Here is a 20402-nt window from a genome sequence, read left to right as displayed (position 1 = left end):
TGGTTGGACAACTCACCTGGAGAGGAGAATTTGCGAGGGGGCTCCTCCTATGTAGATATCAGAGAAGGGCAGAGTCTTTTTCTCGTTCTCCATGGACTTCACGTGACTCTTGTCCACCAATAGAATGAACTTCTTGGAGTAATGGTAGATCACTGACACCTATAAAAAAACAGCGTAGATTAGATTACTGTTGAGGACATTTATTTTATTCTCACAGTTGTAGAATGCACACCCCTGCAGACACAAAGGGAGTGGGCTGATTTAGATTTACCTCATGGTATCTTGCGTCGTTGATTTGTAGTTTGGGTAAGTTACTCTCCATGACGATCGGGCCTCCACTGAAGCCAAAGTCATACATGAGACGTAGGAAGCCATTCTTCAACTCCAACATGAAGAAGTTGTCCTGGAAAGAAGATAGAAGAATTACTCAAAAATTGTTCACAGTTACATGATGAAGAACAATTATTGGTAAATCTCTATGTTCTCTGAAGTATTACAAGGCATAGCATTGCATCACGGACTGACTGTGTTGCTTGTTCAAATATAAAGGTGACATTTTTGTTGCTATATTTACCCCATTGACCATGAGTAACAGGATGCCGTTGTTTGCCACTGTCCGAACAGCAATGTCAAACCGGGTGACGATGCCAAATTTACCCCTCCTCTCCATGTTGTTGATGAGGGCATATCCAGTTCCGTCAAACAGGTAGCTGGCGATACGACTTTGTGAGAATGCCAGCTTATACCTGATAGGGCAAAGAAAACAATGTTCGATTTAAGTCAACATTAAGTTACTTTTCTGAACAAGCCTCAGATGTAGACGTGGACTCTTTAAAGGCAGGGGTAATATCTAAAGTTCCCAACAAAAATGTTTGGACAAGATGCAGTATATCATACCTGGGACAAGGTGTTGAAGAAACTACATCCATCTTGTGGGTCTGTTTGAAATTGTACATACTGATGACATCGTTATTCAAAGAGGCCAATTCGATGCAGCCCACAAAAGGAGCTAGGCTTAGTGCAGGTGGAAGCTACAAGAAAAACAAATAAACATTCAGAATCTTATCTTGGAAGCATAAATACAGAATCATTGCAATACTGATTCAATCCTGCTGTGTCAATGGGTCTTGTGTGAAGTACAGGTTACATCAACACTGTATGATGAAAACAGTCTGCTATGCATTCGCCAATGCCACAGAACTCTGATCAGAGGCTGGTGTCATATCCTGTTAGAAAGTAATACTGTACCCTGACATCAGCGGGGACGCCACCCACAAAGAAGACAGTGTCTTCAGGATCCAGGTCGAACAGGGAGTCAGTGCCAAAGGCCTCTCCCTTCTGGATGAATTTCTGCTCGTCTGTGGATGTCTGACTGGGTACGGTCAGGAACACTTTGCCATGTCTGCCCAACCTGTCAAAACAGAGACACAAAGCAGCGTGAATAATCAGTCACATCAACACCCTTACCTCCTGCATGGGCAGATCAGCCTCCTAGCTCCCTGTGAGTGGTTAGACTAGACAGATGTATTGACTGTGTGAATGGATGGACGACCTTTAGCCTGGTCGCAGATCTGTACTCAGTGGTGTAAAGTACATAAGTAAAAATACTACTTAAGTAGCTTTTTGGGGTATCTGTACTTTACTATTTACAATTGACAACTTTACTTTTACTTCACTACATTCCTAAAGAAAATAATGTACTTTCTAACTCCATACATACACCCAAAAGTACTCATTACAATTTCAATGCTTAGCTGTCACGTTCTGACCTTAGTTCTTTTGTTGTCTTTGTTTTAGGTTGGTCAGGGCGTGTGTTGGGGTGGGTTGTCTATGTTCGTTTTTCTATGTTGTGTTTTGCGTTTGGCCTGGTATGGTTCTCAATCAAAGGCAGGTGTCATTAGTTGTCTCTGATTAAGAGACATTGCCTTTTCCCACCTGTGTTTCGTGGGTGATTGTTTTCTGTCTTTGTGTATGTCACCAGACAGGACTTTTTAATTTCGTGTCATTCTCTTTGTTATTTTTGTTTTAGTGTTCTGTGTTTAAAAAATTCATCATGAACACGTACCACGCTGTACATTGGTCCTCCGATCCTTCATACTCCTCAGACGAGGACGACAAACGTTACATTAGCAGTACAGGAAAATGGTCCAATTCACAGACTTATCAAGAGAACGTCCCTGGTCATCCCTACTGCCTCTGATCTGGCGGACTCACTTAATTTACAAACTAAGAATTTGTATTATGTCTGAGTGGTGGAGTGTGCCCCTGGCTGTCAGAAAAATATTATAATAATAAAGGAAATTGTGTTGTTTGGTTTGCTTGATATAAGGAATTTGATGTATAGCATTTACTTTTACTCAAGTATGATAGTTGAGTTCTTTTTCCACCACTGTACTTAAATACATTTAATACCAGATACTTTTAGACTTTTACTCAAGTAGTATTTTACTGGGTGACTTTCACTTTTACTTGAGTCATTTTATATTAAGGTATCTTTATTTTTATTCAGGTATGACAATTCAGTACTTTTTCCACCTCTGTCTGTACTGTATGTGCTTTAGCCAAGTCCTTTGTCATTGGTTGTCAGTCATGATGCCAAACACGTATGGCATGACAGCAGACACGACAGAAGTCTTGTCTATCAAGCATTAACTGATCTGCTTCCAGAATATGAGAGTCAATCTGTGTGGATCTGTTTCTTAGGAAATACTCCTTTGTACCTCTCCACTTTGATGAGGTTGAAGACTGGAGGCCATTGGCTGACAGGCTTTGAACCAAGTGGGATCTCGACATCTTCCTCTCCCAGGTTGTAGACGTACACCAGGTTGTCATTCTTGATTGCCAGACCCATGTAGTCCTTCCTACCCTACATGATATATAGGACAAAAACCAAGGTTACAGGTTTTATAAAACATACAATGCATGTACTGTAATATGGAATCCCTGCCTGTGCTCTTTTCAGGAAAAGCAAAGCATCCAAATCTTTGGTTTCATAAAACCAACGAATGGTCACTGAGAGTGCCATTTCTAAGGAAACACCACTGCCTAATTTACAGCAGTGGCAGAATCACCAGGGTAAGCAGCATCGTTAATGAGAACAGAGAGGCCCAGAGAGGAGAGATCTGCCCTGCTGTCAATAAGCCCCTATGGGTGGGGGTTAACGCCATTTATGTAAAGGATCCCCGACTTTGAAGGCAGTGGCACACACTATTGTTAACAGGGGTTTCCTGGACACCTTTCAAAAACGGCAACCGTCTGCTTTCAAAGGCCTCTCCTGCTCACATAATGACAACAAACCATTCATCTGCACACAAGCTGCTCTCCCTTTCATCTCAGGCTGTCCTCAGGGTCCAAGTCTGGGAAGTTTCAATAGCAGATCTGGGCCATTCTGCACCCCTCTCCTCCCACCCACCCACTTCTTGCACACAACAGAACAATGCCTCAGTCAGATCACAGGAGCCATTGTGTTCTATGCTGCTATCCTGATCCCAGATGTGTTTATGCTGTATGGCAAACTCCCATGGTAGTGACATCACGAGTTGGCTATACAGGACAAACATATCTGCTTTATAGAAGAGCCAAGCTGCTGAACCCAGCACCAGCCCTGCTCCCTGTTCCCTGTCCCTCCTCTCCCCCAAGCATCCTCACATTTCTGTCTCCCAGATAGAAGATGAAGCGGTCCTCGATAGGGTCCTTATCTGGGTCCACCCTGATGAACAGGCTGATGGTGGTCACTGTCTTCAGGTCCTCCAGGTTGGTGTGGGGCTGCACCTGAACCGATGACTGACCATTGAACTTCATGGACACTTGGACCTATGGTGTGACAAAACATGATATATCCATGTCATACGACCTTGATTACGAACAAGACTTGAGATTATAGTAACGTGAGACTAAATAGAATTTTACTCATCATAGGTGGTTGAAAGTACATTTCGTACATTTCGGTTGTGATATAGTGATTGTTAAGATGATAATATTGACCTTCTTGGCCACACTCCTGGCCTGGGCAATGAGCTCTCTGATCCTCATGATGTTAGTGGTCACATTGTTCACTTGGTTCTTCTCCTCCACCACACGCAGCTTATGCAGCAGTTCAGGGACCAGCTCAGACAGGTTCTCCACTAAAAACACCACCATAGATGGAGAGGAAGATGACAATTTACAACAATAATTAAACTACTTTTTTCTATTAAGCCACCACAACCACAGAGCATTTTTTTCTGAGAATCTCTGTTCAGTTTTACACTTACTAGTTTCAGTGTAATGCTTAGTCATGAAGTCTTCTCTGTTGAGGATTGAAATGCTGTTGTCTGTATGGGTGTACTGTACCTGCTTCCCCAGCAGAGACTACAGCGCGGTCAAAGGCTGCAGCAGAGTAATCTTGGTGCTTCATGTTGGTGGCCCACTCCTCCACCTTCTCGTGGATGGGGGTGATGGTCTGCAGGACCTCCACTGACCGGTTCAGGGTGCCTTCAGCCACCTCCTCTGTGAGCTCCAGACGCTTGGTGGTTCTGCCTGGAAGGTCAGAGTGGAATTCAGAACAAAAAATTTGACTAAAGAGATGAGAGCAACCTTGGAAAGGAAATGAATACAATGATGTGTATGTCAGAGACCCTAGATAGGCTACGGGCCAGAAAAATAATGTGTTTTACCTGGCTCAATTCCCTTGATATCTTTCAGTACTACCGCTAGTTTTTTGGTGTAATCCCCCATGGTCTCCTTGGTCTCCTCAATGTATTTCATCTTGTCCAGAACCTCAGCTTCAACCTCTGTGGAGATAATTCACACATGCATCCTCACTGAGGATAACCTGTACAAACTAGTCTCTAACAATAATCAAACATTGCTGAACCAGAAAATGTTTTATACCGAATTGCTCATTGCGCAATGAAACAGATTCCTTGAAGACATTCTCACTCTGGGTCTTCAGAAACCCCAGCTGGGTGTTGATCCCATCGCTGGCCTGCCATAGACAGCACAGTTTTAGGTTACCAAGCGAAAATCACTGTACAGTAGCCTAAATATATGATATGTAGCTAATTGTGCATTTCAGACAACCTACATCCTCAGCTCTTGTTGCTAAATCCATTGTTGTCAGTCCAGTGATGTTGGCCTCTTCGATGTACTGGACTATGTTGTTGTACACATTGGCTGTAACCAGAGCCTTCTGCACGAAGCCGTTGGCATCACTGCGTTTCAGATTACTAGGTGAAAAGAAACATACCACAAAATCAATGTCTGGTTAGAATGTTTGTAAAGCATTGAGGATAAGGAACATAGCTGAAGTGCTGGCCTACTTTTAACTGGTGCTACTACTGTACATTAAAGGGTGGCCTTTCAATGGTGCTTTTATCCCGTGTTGGATAAACATGTTCAGTGGGTGTTTTGTATCTTGAATGTGGTGTCCATTATCATGGAGTAGAGGATATTCAAGTGTAGTGGTACTTAGTAGTTGGTTGGTTCTACAATGTGATGTGCATTTATAATGGACTAAGGAGGAGTGTTTAGAGTGATGCAATGATTAGATCACTACTATGTAACATCACTATTGCTCACTACTCCAGCTCGTCCGCTTGACTCTGGAGGTCCTCTGCGTGGTCCTGGGCTCTCAGGACCAGGTCTCTGTCTGTCAGGGGCAGCACCTCAGTCTTCTCCTGCAGCCCCTTGCTGGCACCGTCGATCGCAGCGTGGTATTCAGTCACGTTCTACACAGACAAAGACCCCATTCCAGGACTTAACTGACAATATTACCTCTGAATGATTATATTTCCCTACTGAGTAACCCAATAGAGAGGCAATTGACTTAAAGGGGAATTGTTCAAAGAAGCAGTGGCTTTTTCGATCCCAATCAATTCCAAAAATGAGTCTCTCATTTTGTCTGTCTGTTAAATTTGTTATGGAATGCATAGACCAGTACATGGGACTCTCCCTGTCAGTCCATATTCAACACATGAACTGAAACATTACATGACGACCTCATTGAGGGGGTCCAAAACACAAAGCTTTCAGGCATAGCAGGTTAATAGTGACTATGGTGTGTACACTCTTAGCCTTTTTTTTCTATCTAGAACCTAAAAGTGTTCTTCGACTGTCCTCATAGGAGAACCCTTTGAAGAACCCTTTTTGGTTCCAGGTAGAATAGTTTTGTGTTCCATGTAGAACCATTTCCACAGAGGATTCTAAATGGAACCCAAAAGGGTTCTACCTAGAACCAAAAAAGGTTATCCTATGGGGACAGCTGAAGAACCCTTTTGGAAGCCTTTTTCCTAAGAGTATACAGGCCGAGAACAGGCCTTACCTGCACCAGGAGATGCATCTTGGCCACAGTTTTTTCAGTGTCCATGATAAGGTCTTTAGCCATCTGCAAGGTGTCATTCACAGCTTTGTGGTTCTCTATCAGTTCCTGCTGCTTGGCCTGGGAGCGAGAGTGGACAGGATTAGTGAATACTCTGACTACTGTAGAGACCCGAGAATATACATTGTGTAGAGAGTACAGGTTATGTATCTCTCCCATATGAACACTTGTATCATAAAAGTACATAAATCATAGGTAGAATCATTTCAAATGTCAAATGAAAGCTGCAAGCCTAATCGATGCAGAACATCAACATTTCATTTATAGAGCTCCCTTTAACAACTTGTATTTTGCCCTAAAGAGGCAAGAGAGAGATATGTGTTGGCAGCAGTTATGAGTATGGTACAGTAACATTCTCTTTCCCCCATAGTAACCCTGGCTGTGTTTCTCCTGCCACGACTTGTGTTGACTAATCTGCTATGGGAAGGAAGAGCCCCAGATTATGGTCTGCCTCCTGTTTGGACAGTACACCATTCACGGAATAGATTTGAAGCCGAGGCCCAGATCAAGGAGATAACACACACATACAGCCCTGCACCAGCTGGTTGTCCTATCTCCAGCCTTCACTGCAGCAGCTGGTTGCTCCTCGCACCAGCCTTCACTGCAGCAGCTGGTTGCTCCTCGCACCAGCCTTCACTACAGCACAACCACAATAGGCCCATAATGTCAATTTGTACATGACAACAGGGCCAGTCTCTGGTATAAATCCTCAGGATTTCACACCATAATGAATAGGAACAACATGCCTGTTGTATTGTATTTTGGATCTATTATTTAAAATCTTTCAGTTGTCTAACTAGCCTCATGCCTCAGACGGAGGAAACGTTCAGGATCTGTACAAAATTACTGTACACATTCAAGTAGCTGTGGGTATTCAACTCTAAGGGGAATATCCTCTTTATATGGGCTATGGGGTTACGCTTGTGTTATACAATAATGTATCTACCCCCCACTTTGTGCCTCCTAACAATCCTTAATAGCTGTTTCTGTCTTATTGTTCTCTACTACTAAATACCATGGGTAACTGAGTTCTCTGGCAGATGTTGGGAACAACTACAATCCCTATACTGTATGGCAGAGAGGGAATATCTGGTCTATTCCTTGGAAGGAGATGAACTGTTGCTTTCCAGTGATAAAGTCAAGCTGAATTCCTGCAACAGTCAGAGGGAAGATAAAGGCAAACGGTACTGATGCACCTCAGAGCAGGCTGGAGCTGCACTGATCTCTTTAGCTGGGCGCTATCAAATCAAATCAATTGTTATTGGTCACATACACATGGTTAGCAGATGTTAATGCGGGTGAATTGAAATGCTTGTGCTTCTGGTTCCGACAGCGCAGTAATATCTAACAAGTAACCTTTCAATTCCCCAACAACTACCTAATGCACACAAATCAAAAAGGGGTGAATGAGAATATGTACATATAAAAATATGGATGAGCGATGGCCGAGCGGCATCGGGAAGGTGCAATAGATGGTATAAAATACAGTATATACATATGATATGAGTAATGTAAGACATGTAAACATTATTAAAGTGGCATTATTTAAAGTGGCATTGTTTAAGTGACTAGCGATCAGAGTGAGCTGTGGTAACGAAACCATGCTGACAAACACAGGGAGCCAGGGAGTCAGGCAAGCAGAGATACAGGGAGTCAGGCAAGCAGAGAGCCAAGGAGTCAGGCAGCCAGTTAGTCAGCTAGAGGCATTTGGGGAGGCAGGAGGAGAGAGGCTCCAGACGGCACGCTCTAGTCCAAGCTGACCCCGGGGTCGTGGGAAGTTACCTCACTCTTCTGGAATTTGACTGTGTTGGCTTTGTTCATGTCTTCCGTCTCCTGGACAGTGTTGGCAGCCTTCTGGAGGATCTCCTGGGCCTCAGAGAGCTTGTTGGTGAAGCGGGAGAGCACCTCCCGTACCGGGGCCACACGGCTGTCTGTACTGATCAGCTTCTTCTCCAGCTGACGCATGCGTCTAAGGACTGGACAACACAGACATTTGTAAATACACAAGACCACAAAGCTTGTCTCTACCTCCCCATTATAACACATCTGTAGCGTGTGTCTTTCTTTGTGTAGATGTGTCTATGTGTGAGTGTGTGCGTTTTTTCTCACGGTCGTGGGCCTCGGTTGACTCATCGGTGGCGATGGGCTCTTGTGGGGAAAGGTCCAGTTTCTTCATCCAGGCCACCATGCACTCTGCAACAGCTGTCTTTTGAATGATGATCTCTGGGTCCAGATCCTGATGGACACTGTACAGCTTCCAGTCACTGATCATCTCTGTGAGACACAGAAACGACACAGAGCACAGGGGGAAGGAAGGCTGGGATATGGCAAAGGCTCCATTACCAAAAGCACCCTCATAAACAAGTGCTGATCAATGGATGGCAGTAGGAAATACAGCAAAGGTGATTTGGATTTAAATCTTAAGGCAAGGCGGGCTTAAAAAGTAATTGGATATCATATATCAACATTTATAACATACCTAGGAGGTGTACGGGGCTCAGAGAGGCATAGCAGTGTATCTTTAGCAGGCTTAACAATACCTTCAATTAGCACTTTGAGGGCGGTAAGGTTAGTTGTCAGCTCATCAGCCAGAGTGAAGCTCTGTAGTGTGTCGTCATTCACTCTGTCCCCCAAGGACTTCACTACACTCTCCTGGCCCACAGCAAACACCACACAGATTAATTACATAGTCAAGACATGAAAAACACCACAGAAAACAAAAATCAATGACACATTCTGGACACCACCACTACAAGCTCAACTAAAACATTTGATGGCTCAGAGATAACTGAACTGTATAACCTTAGTCTCTCGTGACAGATGTTAACATTAAAATGTTAAATCGAGTAGTGGGAGATTTGGTTCTGGAACCAACAGGACCCTGAACAGCTTCTACCCCCAAGCCAGAAGACTGCTAAATAGTTTCAATTTTTAGTCTACACTAGTTGTTTACGAAGCATGCAACAAAAACATTTGAATTAGTATGAATTAACTCTGTTGGTTTTTGTATTTGGACTTTATTTCACGTCCAGAGAAATGTCAACTATGAAAGGAGGAAGGAGGAGGAGTGTGAGTGAGTTAGATGAGTGATGAAGGTGTCCCCTTACAGTCTCTGCAAGATGGTTCATGTCTAAGAGTAGAACAGCGCTGGCCTCCTCCAGCTGCCCAGTCTGGGTTCTCATCAGAGCTGACTTATTCCTCCAGTTCACAAACTGTGTCTGGAAACAAAACATAGGGGTAATGGGATAGACTTACACAATACTATTACAATACAGTAAATTTATGTTAGGATTGTGAGAAGAAAATGATGCAGTATTGACTTTATGTAAACTGGAAACCACATATCCTGAGGCTGCATTTATTGTAGCTGGGGATTTAAACAAGGCTAATCTGAAAACAAGGCTCCCTAAATTTTATCAGCATATCTAATGCGTGACCCGAGCTGGCAAAACCCTGGATCGTTGTTATTCTAACTTCAGCAACGCATATAAAGCCCTTCCCCGCCCTCCTTTCGGAAAATCTGACCACAACTCCTTTTTGTTGCTCCCAGCCTACAGACAGAAACTAAAACAGGAAGCGCCCGTGCTCAGGTCTGTTCAACACTGGTCCGAACAATCAGATTCCACCCTTCAAGATTGCATCGGTCACGTGAACTGGGATATGTTCTGCATAGCGTCGGACAATAACATTGATGAATATGCTGATTTGGTGAGCGAGTTAATTAGCAAGTGCATCGGTGATGTTGTACCCACAGCATCTATTAAAACATTCCCAAACCAGAAACCGTGGATTGATGGCAGCATCCGCGCAAAACTGAAAGCGCAAACCACTGCTTTTAATCAGGGCAAGGTGACTGGAAACATGACCGAATACAAACAGTGTAGCTATTCCCTCCGCAAGGCAATCAAACAAGCTAAGTGTCAGTATAGAGACAAAGTAGAGTCGCAATTCAACGGCTCAGACACGAGAGGTATGTGGCAGGGTCTACAGTCAATCATGGACTACAAAAGGAAAACCAGCCACATCGCGGACCACGATGTCTTGCTCCCAGGCAAACTAAACAACTTCTTTGCTAGCTTTGGAGGACAACACAGGGCCACTGACACGGCCCGCTACCAAAACCTGCGGGCTCTCCTTCACTGCAGTCAACATGAGTAAAACATTTAAACGTGTTAACCCTCGCAAGGCTGCCGGCCCAGACGGCATCCCCAGCTGCGTCCTCAGAGCATGTGCAGACCAGCTGGCTGGTGTGTTTACAGACATATTCAATCAATCTTTAATCCAGTCTGCTGGTCCCACGTGCTTCAAGAGGGCCACCATTGTTCCTGTTCCCAAGAAAGTAAAGGTAACTGAGCTAAACGACTACCGCCCCGTAGCACTCTATAACGGCTTTCTTCCTGGGTAGGAGAGGCGGACCAAAACGCAGCGTGGTTATAGTTTATGGTAATTTAATAAGGTAACTCAAACATGAACAGGAATACAAAACAATAAATGTGAAAACCGAAACAGCCCTATCTGGTGCAGAAAACACAAAGACAGGAAACAACCACCCACAAAACCCAACACAAAACAGGCTACCTAAATATGGTTCCCAATCAGAGACAATGACTAACACCTGCCTCTGATTGAGAACCATCTCAGTCCAAACATAGAAATAGACAAACCAGACACACAACATAGAATGCCCACCCAGCTCACGTCCTGACCAACACTAAAACAAGGAAAACACAAAAGAACTATGGTCAGAACGTGACACACTCACTTCCGTCATCTTGAAGTGATTTGAGATACTAGTCAAGGACCATGTCATCTCCACCCTACCTGACATCCTAGACCCTCTCCAATTTTCTTACCGCCCCAATAGGTCCACAGACGACGCAATCGCAATCACACTGCACACTGCCCTAACCCATCTGGACAAGAGGAATACCTATGTAAGAATGCTGTGCATCGACTACAGCTCAACATTTAACACCATAGTACCCTCCAAACTTGTCATTAAGCTTGAGACCCTGGGTCTCAACCCCGCTCTGTGCAACTGTGTCCTGGACTTCCTGACGGGCCGCCCCCAGGTGGTGAGGGTAGGAAACAACATCTCCACCCCGCTGATCCTCAACACTGGGGCTCCACAAGGGTGCATTCTCAGCCCTCACCTTGTACTCCCTGTTCACCCATGACTGCATGGCCATGCATGCCTCCAACTCAATCATCAAGTTCGCAGACGACACTATAGTGGTAGGCTTGATTACCAACAACGACAGGACAGCCTACAGGGAGGAGGTGAGGGCCCTCGGAGTGTGGTGTCAGGAAAATAACCTCACACTCAATGTCAACAAAACAAAGGAGATGATCGGGGATTTCAGAAAACAGCAAAAGGAGCAGCCCCCTATCCACATTGACGGGACAGTAGTGGAGAAGGTGGAAAGTTTTAAGTTCCTCGGCATACACATCACGGACAAACTGAAATGGTCCACCCACACAGACAGCGTGGTGAAGAAGGCTCAGCAGCACCTCTTCAACCTCAGGAGGCTGAAGAAATTTGTCTTGTCACCAAAAACACTCACAAACATTTACAGATGCACAATGGAGAGCATCCTGTCAGGCTGTATCACCGCCTGGTACGGCAACTGCTCCGCCCACAACTGTAAGGCTCTCCAAAGGGTTGTGAGGTCTGCATCACTGGGGGCAAACTACCTGCCCTCCAGGACACCTACACCACCAGATGTCACAGGAATGCCAAAAAGATCATCAAGGACAACAACCACCCGAGCCACTGCCTGTTCTCCCCACTATCATCCAGAAGGCAAGGTCAGTACAGGTGCATCAAAGCGGGGACCGAGAGACTGAAAAACAGCTTCTATCTCAAGGCCATCAGACTGTTAAACAGCAATCTCTAACATTGAGTGGCTGCTGCCAACATACTGACTCATCTCTAGCCACTTTAATAAAGAAACATTCATTACATCAATTTATCACTAGCCACTTTAAACAATGACACTTTATACTGTATAATGTTTACATACCCTACATTACTCATCTAATATGTATATACAGTACTCTATACCATCTACTGCATCTTGCCTATGCCGTCTGGCCATCGCTCATTCATATATTTTTATGTACGTATTCTTATTCATTCCTTTACACTTTTGTGTATAAGGTAGTTGTTGTGAAATTGTTAGGTTAGATTACTTGTTAGATATTACTGCATGGTCAGAACTAGAAGCACAAGCATTTCGCTACACTCGCATTAACATCTGCTAACCATGTGTATGTGACAAATAAAATTTGATTTGATTTGAAAATGTACTATACCTGCAGACGTTGGGCGGTGTAGTTGTAGTACTTGAGCCTGTCGTTGGCTGCAGCCCCAGTGGAGATGTTCAACACACTGACCTTCACCTGGTCCAGGGTCTTATTGGACAGCCTCAGGTCACCAATCAGGTGCCAGATACACTCATCACAACCTGGTGGTAGGGAGAAGACAAATTATTTGTGTGTAATTTCCCCAACATCACATCATGCTAAAATCCAGCACAAAGGGTTATTTAAGAAAGTAATAAAAATGAATGTTTCAGTTTAACTAGACACTCTTACTGATGTTGCAGAGATTGACCGTGGTGGATTCAGGGAGGCACTCCCCAGTGTGCACATCACAGTGGCTGCTAGCACAGTCACATTCTGGATGGAAGAAACAGACATACACATTTCATATAGTTGATTACATGTCGAGTTCCATTTATCGAGTTGAAGGCTTTATCATCCGGACATAGGAGAGTCAGTCGGTGTACAAATACCAAATATATAATGGAACCCATGGTGGGTCTTTTGGCTGGGAAGGAGTGCTGATGCACATCTGTAGTGTGGTTCTGGTTCTCTATAGTGAAGCGGTGGAATGGATGATGGTTCCGGCAGCTGGGCAGATAAATTAGGACTGGGCGGGCCAGCTGCAGTTAGTGTCTGTGGTCATGTGCAGATGCGTACGGATGGTCCTGGTGTTTCAGATCGCAGCAGATGCCTCCCTGACATCATGTATGAGTGGGTGTGAGAATGGTGGACTGGCTTGCTAGCTACAGATAATGTAATCTGTTCTTAATGTTTGACCAACTGGTCTGGGTGGTTCGCCAGATTAGACAGACACAGTACTTACTCTGACACCCTGAGGGGCCGTAGTTCCAGTAGTCTGGGAGGCAACGCTCGCAGTATCGGCCTCCGGCCCCTGGTTTGCACTGGCAGCTGTGGGTCAGAGGATGACAGGTGGGCCGGAGACCGGCAGGTCCGCAGTCACAACTATGGCAGCCCTGGCAGTTATTGAAACCTGTGTGGCCCTTCTAAAGTACACAATGGATATACAGTATGTTAGACATCTGGTTGTTATTTTTGTTATTCACAGTAGCCTTAATGGTTTTGTCTGCTTTCATTTTATTGTCTGCATTACTGAGCATATCTGTTGTCAGGAAAATCTGTCCAACAGTGTTATTGTGTGACCACATGGTTGTAAGGCTGTCTCCTTGACAAGGCCCTTGAGCGTCTCACCTCACATTGGTCACAGAGTTGGCCGGTGACACCAGGCTTACAGTGACATGTCCCTGTCCTGTCATCACACGAAGCTGTCCCACACTTACTACACTCACACACTGTAACACAGGACACACTCATAGTTAATACAGTGGGTCAAAAATGCATGACATGGCCACAATGAAAATGGTTATTTCTGCCCTAAAATACAAATGAAAATCCTGCAATAGATTGTGATTTTTCCCATTTCTTCAGTTGTATTCTTCATAGTTTTCTACAAGTGAGTTAGAGCTGGACTTATCTCATCCAAACAGCAACAGTCCTTGTAGACCCAAATTGGTCTACACGGACAAGTTCTGGCCTGGTTTAGATCTTATTTCTCGGAATGATATCAGTTTGTCTCTGTGAATGGTTTGTCCTCTGACAAATCAACTGTAAGTGTTGGTGTTCCTCAAAGTTCCGTTTAGGACCACTATTGTTTTCACTATATATTTTACCTCTTGGGGATGTCATTCGAAAACATAATGTTAACTTTCACTGCTATGACACACAGCTGTACATTTCAAAGAAACATGGTGAAGCCCCAAAATTGCACCCGCTAGAAGCCTGTGTTTCCGACATAAGGAAGTGGATGGCTGCAAACTTTCTACTTTTAAACTCGGACAAAACCGAGATGTTTGTTCTAGGTCCCAAGAAACAAAGAGATCTTCTGTTGAATCTGACAATTAATCTTGATGGTTGTACAGTCGTCTCAAATAAAACTGTGAAGGACCTCTGCGTTACTCTGGATACTGATCTCTCTTTTGACGAACATATCAAGACTGTTTCAAGGACAGCTTTTTTCCATCTACGTAACATTGCAAAAATCAGAAACTTTCTGTTAAAAAATTATGCAGAAAAATTAATCCATGCTTTTGTTACTTCTAGGTTAGACTACTGCAATGCTCTACTAGACTCCTGTTACCTGGAGACTCCTGCTACCTGTTAGACTCCTGCTACCTGGATAAAGCACTAAATAAACTTCAGTTAGTGATAAATACGGCTGCTAGAATCCTGACTAGAACCAACAAATTTGATCATATTGCTCCAGTGCTAGCCTCCCTACACTGGCTTCCTGTTAAGTCAAGGGCTGATTTCAAGGTTTTACTGCTAATCTACAAAGCATTACATGGGCTTGCTCCTAAATATCTTTCCGATTTGGTCCTGCTGTACATACCTACACGTACGCTACGGTCACAAGATCCAGGTCTCCTAATTGTCCCTAGAATTTCTAAGCAAACAGCTGGAGGCAGGGCTTTCTCCTATAGAGCTCCATTTTTATGGAATGGTCTGCCTACCCATGTGAGAGACGCAGACTCGGTCTCAACCTTTAAGTCTTTACTGAAGACTCATCTCTTCAGTAGGTCATATTTTTTTATTTATTTAAATTTTACTAGGCAAGTCAGTTAAGAACAAATTCTTATTTTCAATGATGGCTAAGGAACAGTGGGTTAACTGCCTGTTCAGGGGCAGAACGACAGATTTGTACCTTGTCAGCTCAGGGATTTGAACTTGCAACCTTTCGGTTACTAGTCCAACGCTCTAACCACTAGGCTACCCTGCCGCCCCTGATGATTGAGTGTAGTCTGGCCCAGGAGTGTGAAGGTGAACAGAAAGGCACTGGCGCAGCGAACCACCCTTGCTGTCTCTGCCTGGCCAGTTCCCCTCTCTCCACTGGGATTCTCTGCCTCTAACCGTATTACAGGGGCTGAGTCACTGGCTTACTGGTGCTCTTCCATGCCGTCCCTAGGAGGGGTGGGTCACTTGAGTGGGTTTAGTCACTGACGTGATCTTCCTGTCTGGGTTGGCGCCCCCCCTTGGGTTGTGCCATGGCGGAGATCTTTGTGGGCTACACTCGGCCTTGTCTCAGGATGGTAAGTTGGTGGTTGAAGATATCCCTCTAGTGGTGTGGGGGCTGTGCTTTGGGAAAGTGGGTGGGGTTATATCCTGCCTGTTTGGCCCTGTCCGGGAGTATCATCGGATGGGGCCACAGTGTATCCTGACCCCTCCTGTCTCAGCCTCCAGTATTTATGCTTTCTCTCTTTCTTTCTTTCTCTCTCCCGGAGGACCTGTGCCCTAGGACCATGCCTCAGGACTACCTGGCATGATGACTCCTTGCTGTCCCCAGTCCACCTGGCCGTGCTGCTGCTGCTCCAGTTTCAACTGTTCTGCCTGCGGCTATGGAACCCTGACTTGTTCACCGGACGTGTTACCTGTCCCAGATCTGCTGTTTTCAACTCTCTAGAGACAGCAGGAGCGGTAGAGATACTCTTTATGATCGGCTATGAAAAGCCAACTGACATTTACTCCTGAGGTGCAACCTCGACAACTACTGTGATTATTATTAATTGACCATGCTGGTAATTTATGAACATTTGAACATCTTGGCAATGTTCTGTTATAATCTCCACCCGGCACAGCCAGAAGAGGACTGGCCACCCCTCATAGCCTGGTTCCTCTCTAGGTTTCTTCCTAGGTTTTGGCTTTTCTAGGGAGTTTTTCCTAGCCACCGTACTTCTACACCTGCATTGCTTGCTGTTTGGGGTTTTAGGCTGGGTTTCTGTACAGCACTTTGATATATCAGCTGATGTAAGAAGGGCTATATAAATACATTTGATTTGATTTGAACTACAAGTTAATATTTGGTGAACATGCAGCACTTTTCCATGATACTATTCTTACACGGATGTGCACATGGCATTAGACAATACACAGGCCAGGGTTGTCTGAATTGTACTGTACTGTCTCTGAGGCATTGTGTCCTTAGAGCATGGCAGGAATTCTCACTACTCAGCCTGCCCAACTGTGTAAACACACAAAATAGACCTCCCCGTATTTTGTTTCAGATAGAGCCTTGTGATTGACTTATGACTATATGAGCAAAACAAGGGGAAATTGTTAAAGCTCTATTGAAGACAAATCCATAGTAAGTCTTTAACCCCAAGAGCAACGTCAAAGCAGCCTTCAAATCCAGAATTGTGCAAATGACTGGATATAGCTTCACTATTGTCAGACATCAAATTAATATCTATTTTTCCCTTGGATATTTTTCCATGGGTAGTCTACATTGACAGTAAAGTTGACCTGTGTCACGCCCTGATCTGTTTCACCTGTCCTTGTGATTGTCTCCACCCCCTCCAGGTGTTGCTTATTTCCCCAGGTGTATTTATCCCTGTGTTTCCTATCTCTCTGTGCCAGTTCGTCAACCAGCGTGTTTTTCCTGTGCGCCTATTTTTTATAGTCTCTTTTGCTAGTCCTCCTAGTTTTGACCCTTGCCTGTTTCTGGACTCTGTACCTGCCTCTCTGACCATTCTGCCTGCCCTGACCTCGAGCCTGCCTGCCACTCTGTACCTCCTGGACTCTGAACTGGTTTTGACCTTTTGCCTGTCCATGACCATTCTCTTGCCTACCGTTTTAGATTATAATAAATATCAAAGCCTCCCGTTTCTGCATCTGGGTCTCACCTTGTGCCCTTATAACCTGACTTATTCCCTTTAGCTCCTATTGGAGCAAAGGGCCTCAGTAGGGTAAGTAATGTCTAACAGTACTCTTGGCAAGCACCTCTGCAGTTCTTGGCACTGATGGCGTCGCCATAGAAACCTGGGGCACACCGTTCACAGTTGGCTCCGGCCGTGTCCCCCCAGCAATTCTGACAGAAGCCGGTCACGTTGTGGCACTCATTGAAGATGTGGTTGGGGTCCGAGTTACCGTTACAGTCACAACTCTTACAGGAGTCACCGATCACCATGGGGTTACCATAGAAACCTGGAGCACATCTGGGTGAGGAAGATGCAAGGTGGTTACCAATAATTGTTTGATTTAGTATGACTTATCACTTACAGTGTAACATCATTGTTATATGAAAGCATTTCCAAATATTTATTGTTCAGGCCCTGAAAAAATAAATAGTGAAATTGTAAGAGCTTTACTTGTGTCTATATGACCCGATTTAGGATAATACGTGTAATTGCTCCCACGGTGGTGTTAACTCATGGTGTTGGCCAAAGTTCTGTCAGCACTGACCTCTCACAGTAATGTCCAGCATAGCCCTCTTGGCAGTTGCATCGTAGGATGTTACTGCTTCTGTCACAGTGCTCTGCAAAGCTGGCCAGACACACAGCGGAAAGAATGTCAGTCAGTGAGCTCTGCCCGCCAACACACGAGCCTCTCTCTGCACGGCCTGCACAACAGTAGGGTCTGGATGGACGGACGCTATAGCTTACTTGTTGGAGGGGCTGGACAGGGGACAGGCGCATGGCTGGCAGGAGTGACGTCCGTGGTTGGCGACGTCAGGCATGTATCCATCCTCACATATTTCACAGAAATCCCCAGTGGTGTGGTCCTTACATGACTGCATGGTAAAGAGTGGAATATAGTTGAAATCTATTACTGATATGATAGTAGATAGTAATCTAGAGACTAGAAGTATTCCCCATGGTGTAATTAAACAATAAGGCACAAGGGGGTGTGGTATATAGCCAATATACCACGGCTTAGGGCTGTTCTTACGCGTGACGCAATGAGGAGTGCCTGGATACAGCCCTTAGCCGTGGTATATTGGCAAAATATACCACAAACCCCCGAGGTACCTTATTGCTATTATAAACTGGTTACCAACGTAATTAGAGCAGTAACAAGAAATGTTTTGTCATACCTTGGGTAAATGGACTGATTTACCACAGCGTTCAGCCAATCAGCATTCAGGGCCACCCAGTTTATAATAAGTATTAATAGAGGGGATAGATGTCATACTTACTGTACAAACACCTGTGATATCTTCACATGTTTCTGAATGGCCTTTGCAGTTACATGGTAGGCATTTTTTCTGGTTACTGAGAAAATATAGTTTTGCACACACCTAGGGAGAGGGAACATGAACAAGCTCTTTAAAACAGAGTACAACCTCAGTTTCACACAAGTTTTCCCCTGAATCTGATCTAGGATTAGAAATACATTTGACCAATGATATGGTTCCTGACATTAATGCCAAGTTGCTTACGGGGCACTTGATCATTCTACCTTATGTTATTTTGAGTATTAAATTGTTATTGATTACTGCACTGTTAGGTTTAGAGCTTGCAAGAAAGGCATTTCTCTGTACTTGTGCACGTGACATTAAAACTTGAAACAGCAATTTCAGAAAGTACGTAGAGCACCTGGAATCGTTTTGGCAAGGCTGGATTAAGTTGTGCGTCATCAATGGGATACAACGTTCCCCTACTTTTCACAATATCTCTTATCAAACACACTCACGTTCCGTCATGAAAAAAAGGTGCTCTCTTATTTAGCTACTCTAATATGTGACAATAAAGCATAGTACGTGACTAAGAAAAAATTCAGACATTATTGGATACTTGCATACTGCTAATAATGGTTCTCTCATTCACAGAATGTTACTTACAAAACTCTCATGGCCAATTCACTCTGGCAGTTTCCTAATGTAGTGTGAAATCAGAGTTTAGCAACACCTCTCCTCACTCCCCCTCCACAGATCCCTTTGATCTTCAGTCACCCCATTCAAAGATGGTTATGATCCTACAACACTATTGTTCATATTGGCCTGTTGCAAGAGTGCCGTGTTTCCCCCCCTTGTTTCATCCAGTCAATGGAACACGTATGTTGTGTCCAGAGTGGCAGGCACCAATACATCTCACACAACTCCCAGTTGTGATGCATAATTCCCCTTGATTTATTCGGTAGCAGGCCGTGAGGTCCGGCTAGCAGGCCGTGAGGTCCAGCTAGCAGGCCGTGAGGTCCGGCTAGCAGGCCGGAGGTCAGGCTGCCTTCTGAAAATGAGTAGCTTCCGTTCTTCTGGCAATCATTGGAAAATAAAATAAACGACCTACGAGGAAGATTAAACTACCAAAAGGACTGTCACGCCCTGACCGTAGAGAGCTTTTTATATCTCTATTTTTGGTTTGGTCAGGGTGTGATTTGGGTGGGCATTCTATGTTCATGTTTCTATGTTTTCTATTTCTTTATGTTTGGCCAGGTATGGTTCTCAATCAGGCACAGCTGTCTATCATTGTCTCTGATTGGGAATCATACTTAGGTAGCTTTTTCCCTCCTTCTGTGTGGGATCTTGTTCTTCGTTTGTGACCAGGTAGTTTGCACTACGAAGCTGGTCGGTTGTTGTTTTCTTTATTGTTTTTTGTCTAAAGGTTTCACATCAACAATAAATATTATGTGGAACTCAAGGAACGCTGCACCTTGGTCTCATCCATTACAGACTACAAAGGGAAGCACAGCCAAGAGCTGCCCAGTGACACGAGCCTACCAGACGAGCTAAACTACATCTATCCTCGATTCGAGGCAAATAACACTGAAACATGTATGAGAGCACCAACTGTTCCGGACGACTGTGTGATCACGCTCTCTTACACGAGTAAGACGTTTAAACAGGTCAACATTCACAAGGCCGCAGGGCCGGATGGATTACCAGGACGTGTACTGTGAGCATGCGTTCACCAACTGGCGAGAATGCTAT

General features: G+C 44.5%; 1 protein-coding gene across 1 annotated transcript in view; it reads right to left on the bottom strand.

Moving 5' to 3' along the window:
• Positions 1-20402, bottom strand: part of LOC109900668 (laminin subunit alpha-4) — a 34750-nt gene that overhangs the window by 9232 nt on the left and 5116 nt on the right. Inside the window, exons 2-27 of the mRNA XM_020496397.2 lie at positions 18672-18773; positions 18139-18266; positions 17939-18019; positions 17477-17691; positions 13895-13995; positions 13509-13689; positions 12956-13039; positions 12674-12825; positions 9466-9576; positions 8899-9010; positions 8468-8632; positions 8141-8334; positions 6302-6418; positions 5560-5708; positions 5066-5207; positions 4873-4966; positions 4656-4772; positions 4333-4518; positions 3985-4124; positions 3649-3813; positions 2721-2866; positions 1249-1411; positions 898-1031; positions 575-746; positions 272-403; positions 17-159 (exon numbers count right to left, since the gene is read on the bottom strand). Coding sequence (XP_020351986.1) covers positions 17-159; positions 272-403; positions 575-746; positions 898-1031; positions 1249-1411; positions 2721-2866; positions 3649-3813; positions 3985-4124; positions 4333-4518; positions 4656-4772; positions 4873-4966; positions 5066-5207; positions 5560-5708; positions 6302-6418; positions 8141-8334; positions 8468-8632; positions 8899-9010; positions 9466-9576; positions 12674-12825; positions 12956-13039; positions 13509-13689; positions 13895-13995; positions 17477-17691; positions 17939-18019; positions 18139-18266; positions 18672-18773 — 3626 coding nt within the window. The remainder of the gene's footprint in view (positions 1-16; positions 160-271; positions 404-574; positions 747-897; positions 1032-1248; positions 1412-2720; positions 2867-3648; positions 3814-3984; positions 4125-4332; positions 4519-4655; positions 4773-4872; positions 4967-5065; positions 5208-5559; positions 5709-6301; positions 6419-8140; positions 8335-8467; positions 8633-8898; positions 9011-9465; positions 9577-12673; positions 12826-12955; positions 13040-13508; positions 13690-13894; positions 13996-17476; positions 17692-17938; positions 18020-18138; positions 18267-18671; positions 18774-20402) is intronic.

The sequence above is a fragment of the Oncorhynchus kisutch genome, linkage group LG12, assembly GCF_002021735.2.
Source record: "Oncorhynchus kisutch isolate 150728-3 linkage group LG12, Okis_V2, whole genome shotgun sequence".
NCBI classification, from domain to species: Eukaryota; Metazoa; Chordata; class Actinopteri; order Salmoniformes; family Salmonidae; genus Oncorhynchus; species Oncorhynchus kisutch.
Note: the sequence above shows the minus strand (reverse complement) of the source record. Positions and strands in the feature narration are given on the sequence as shown.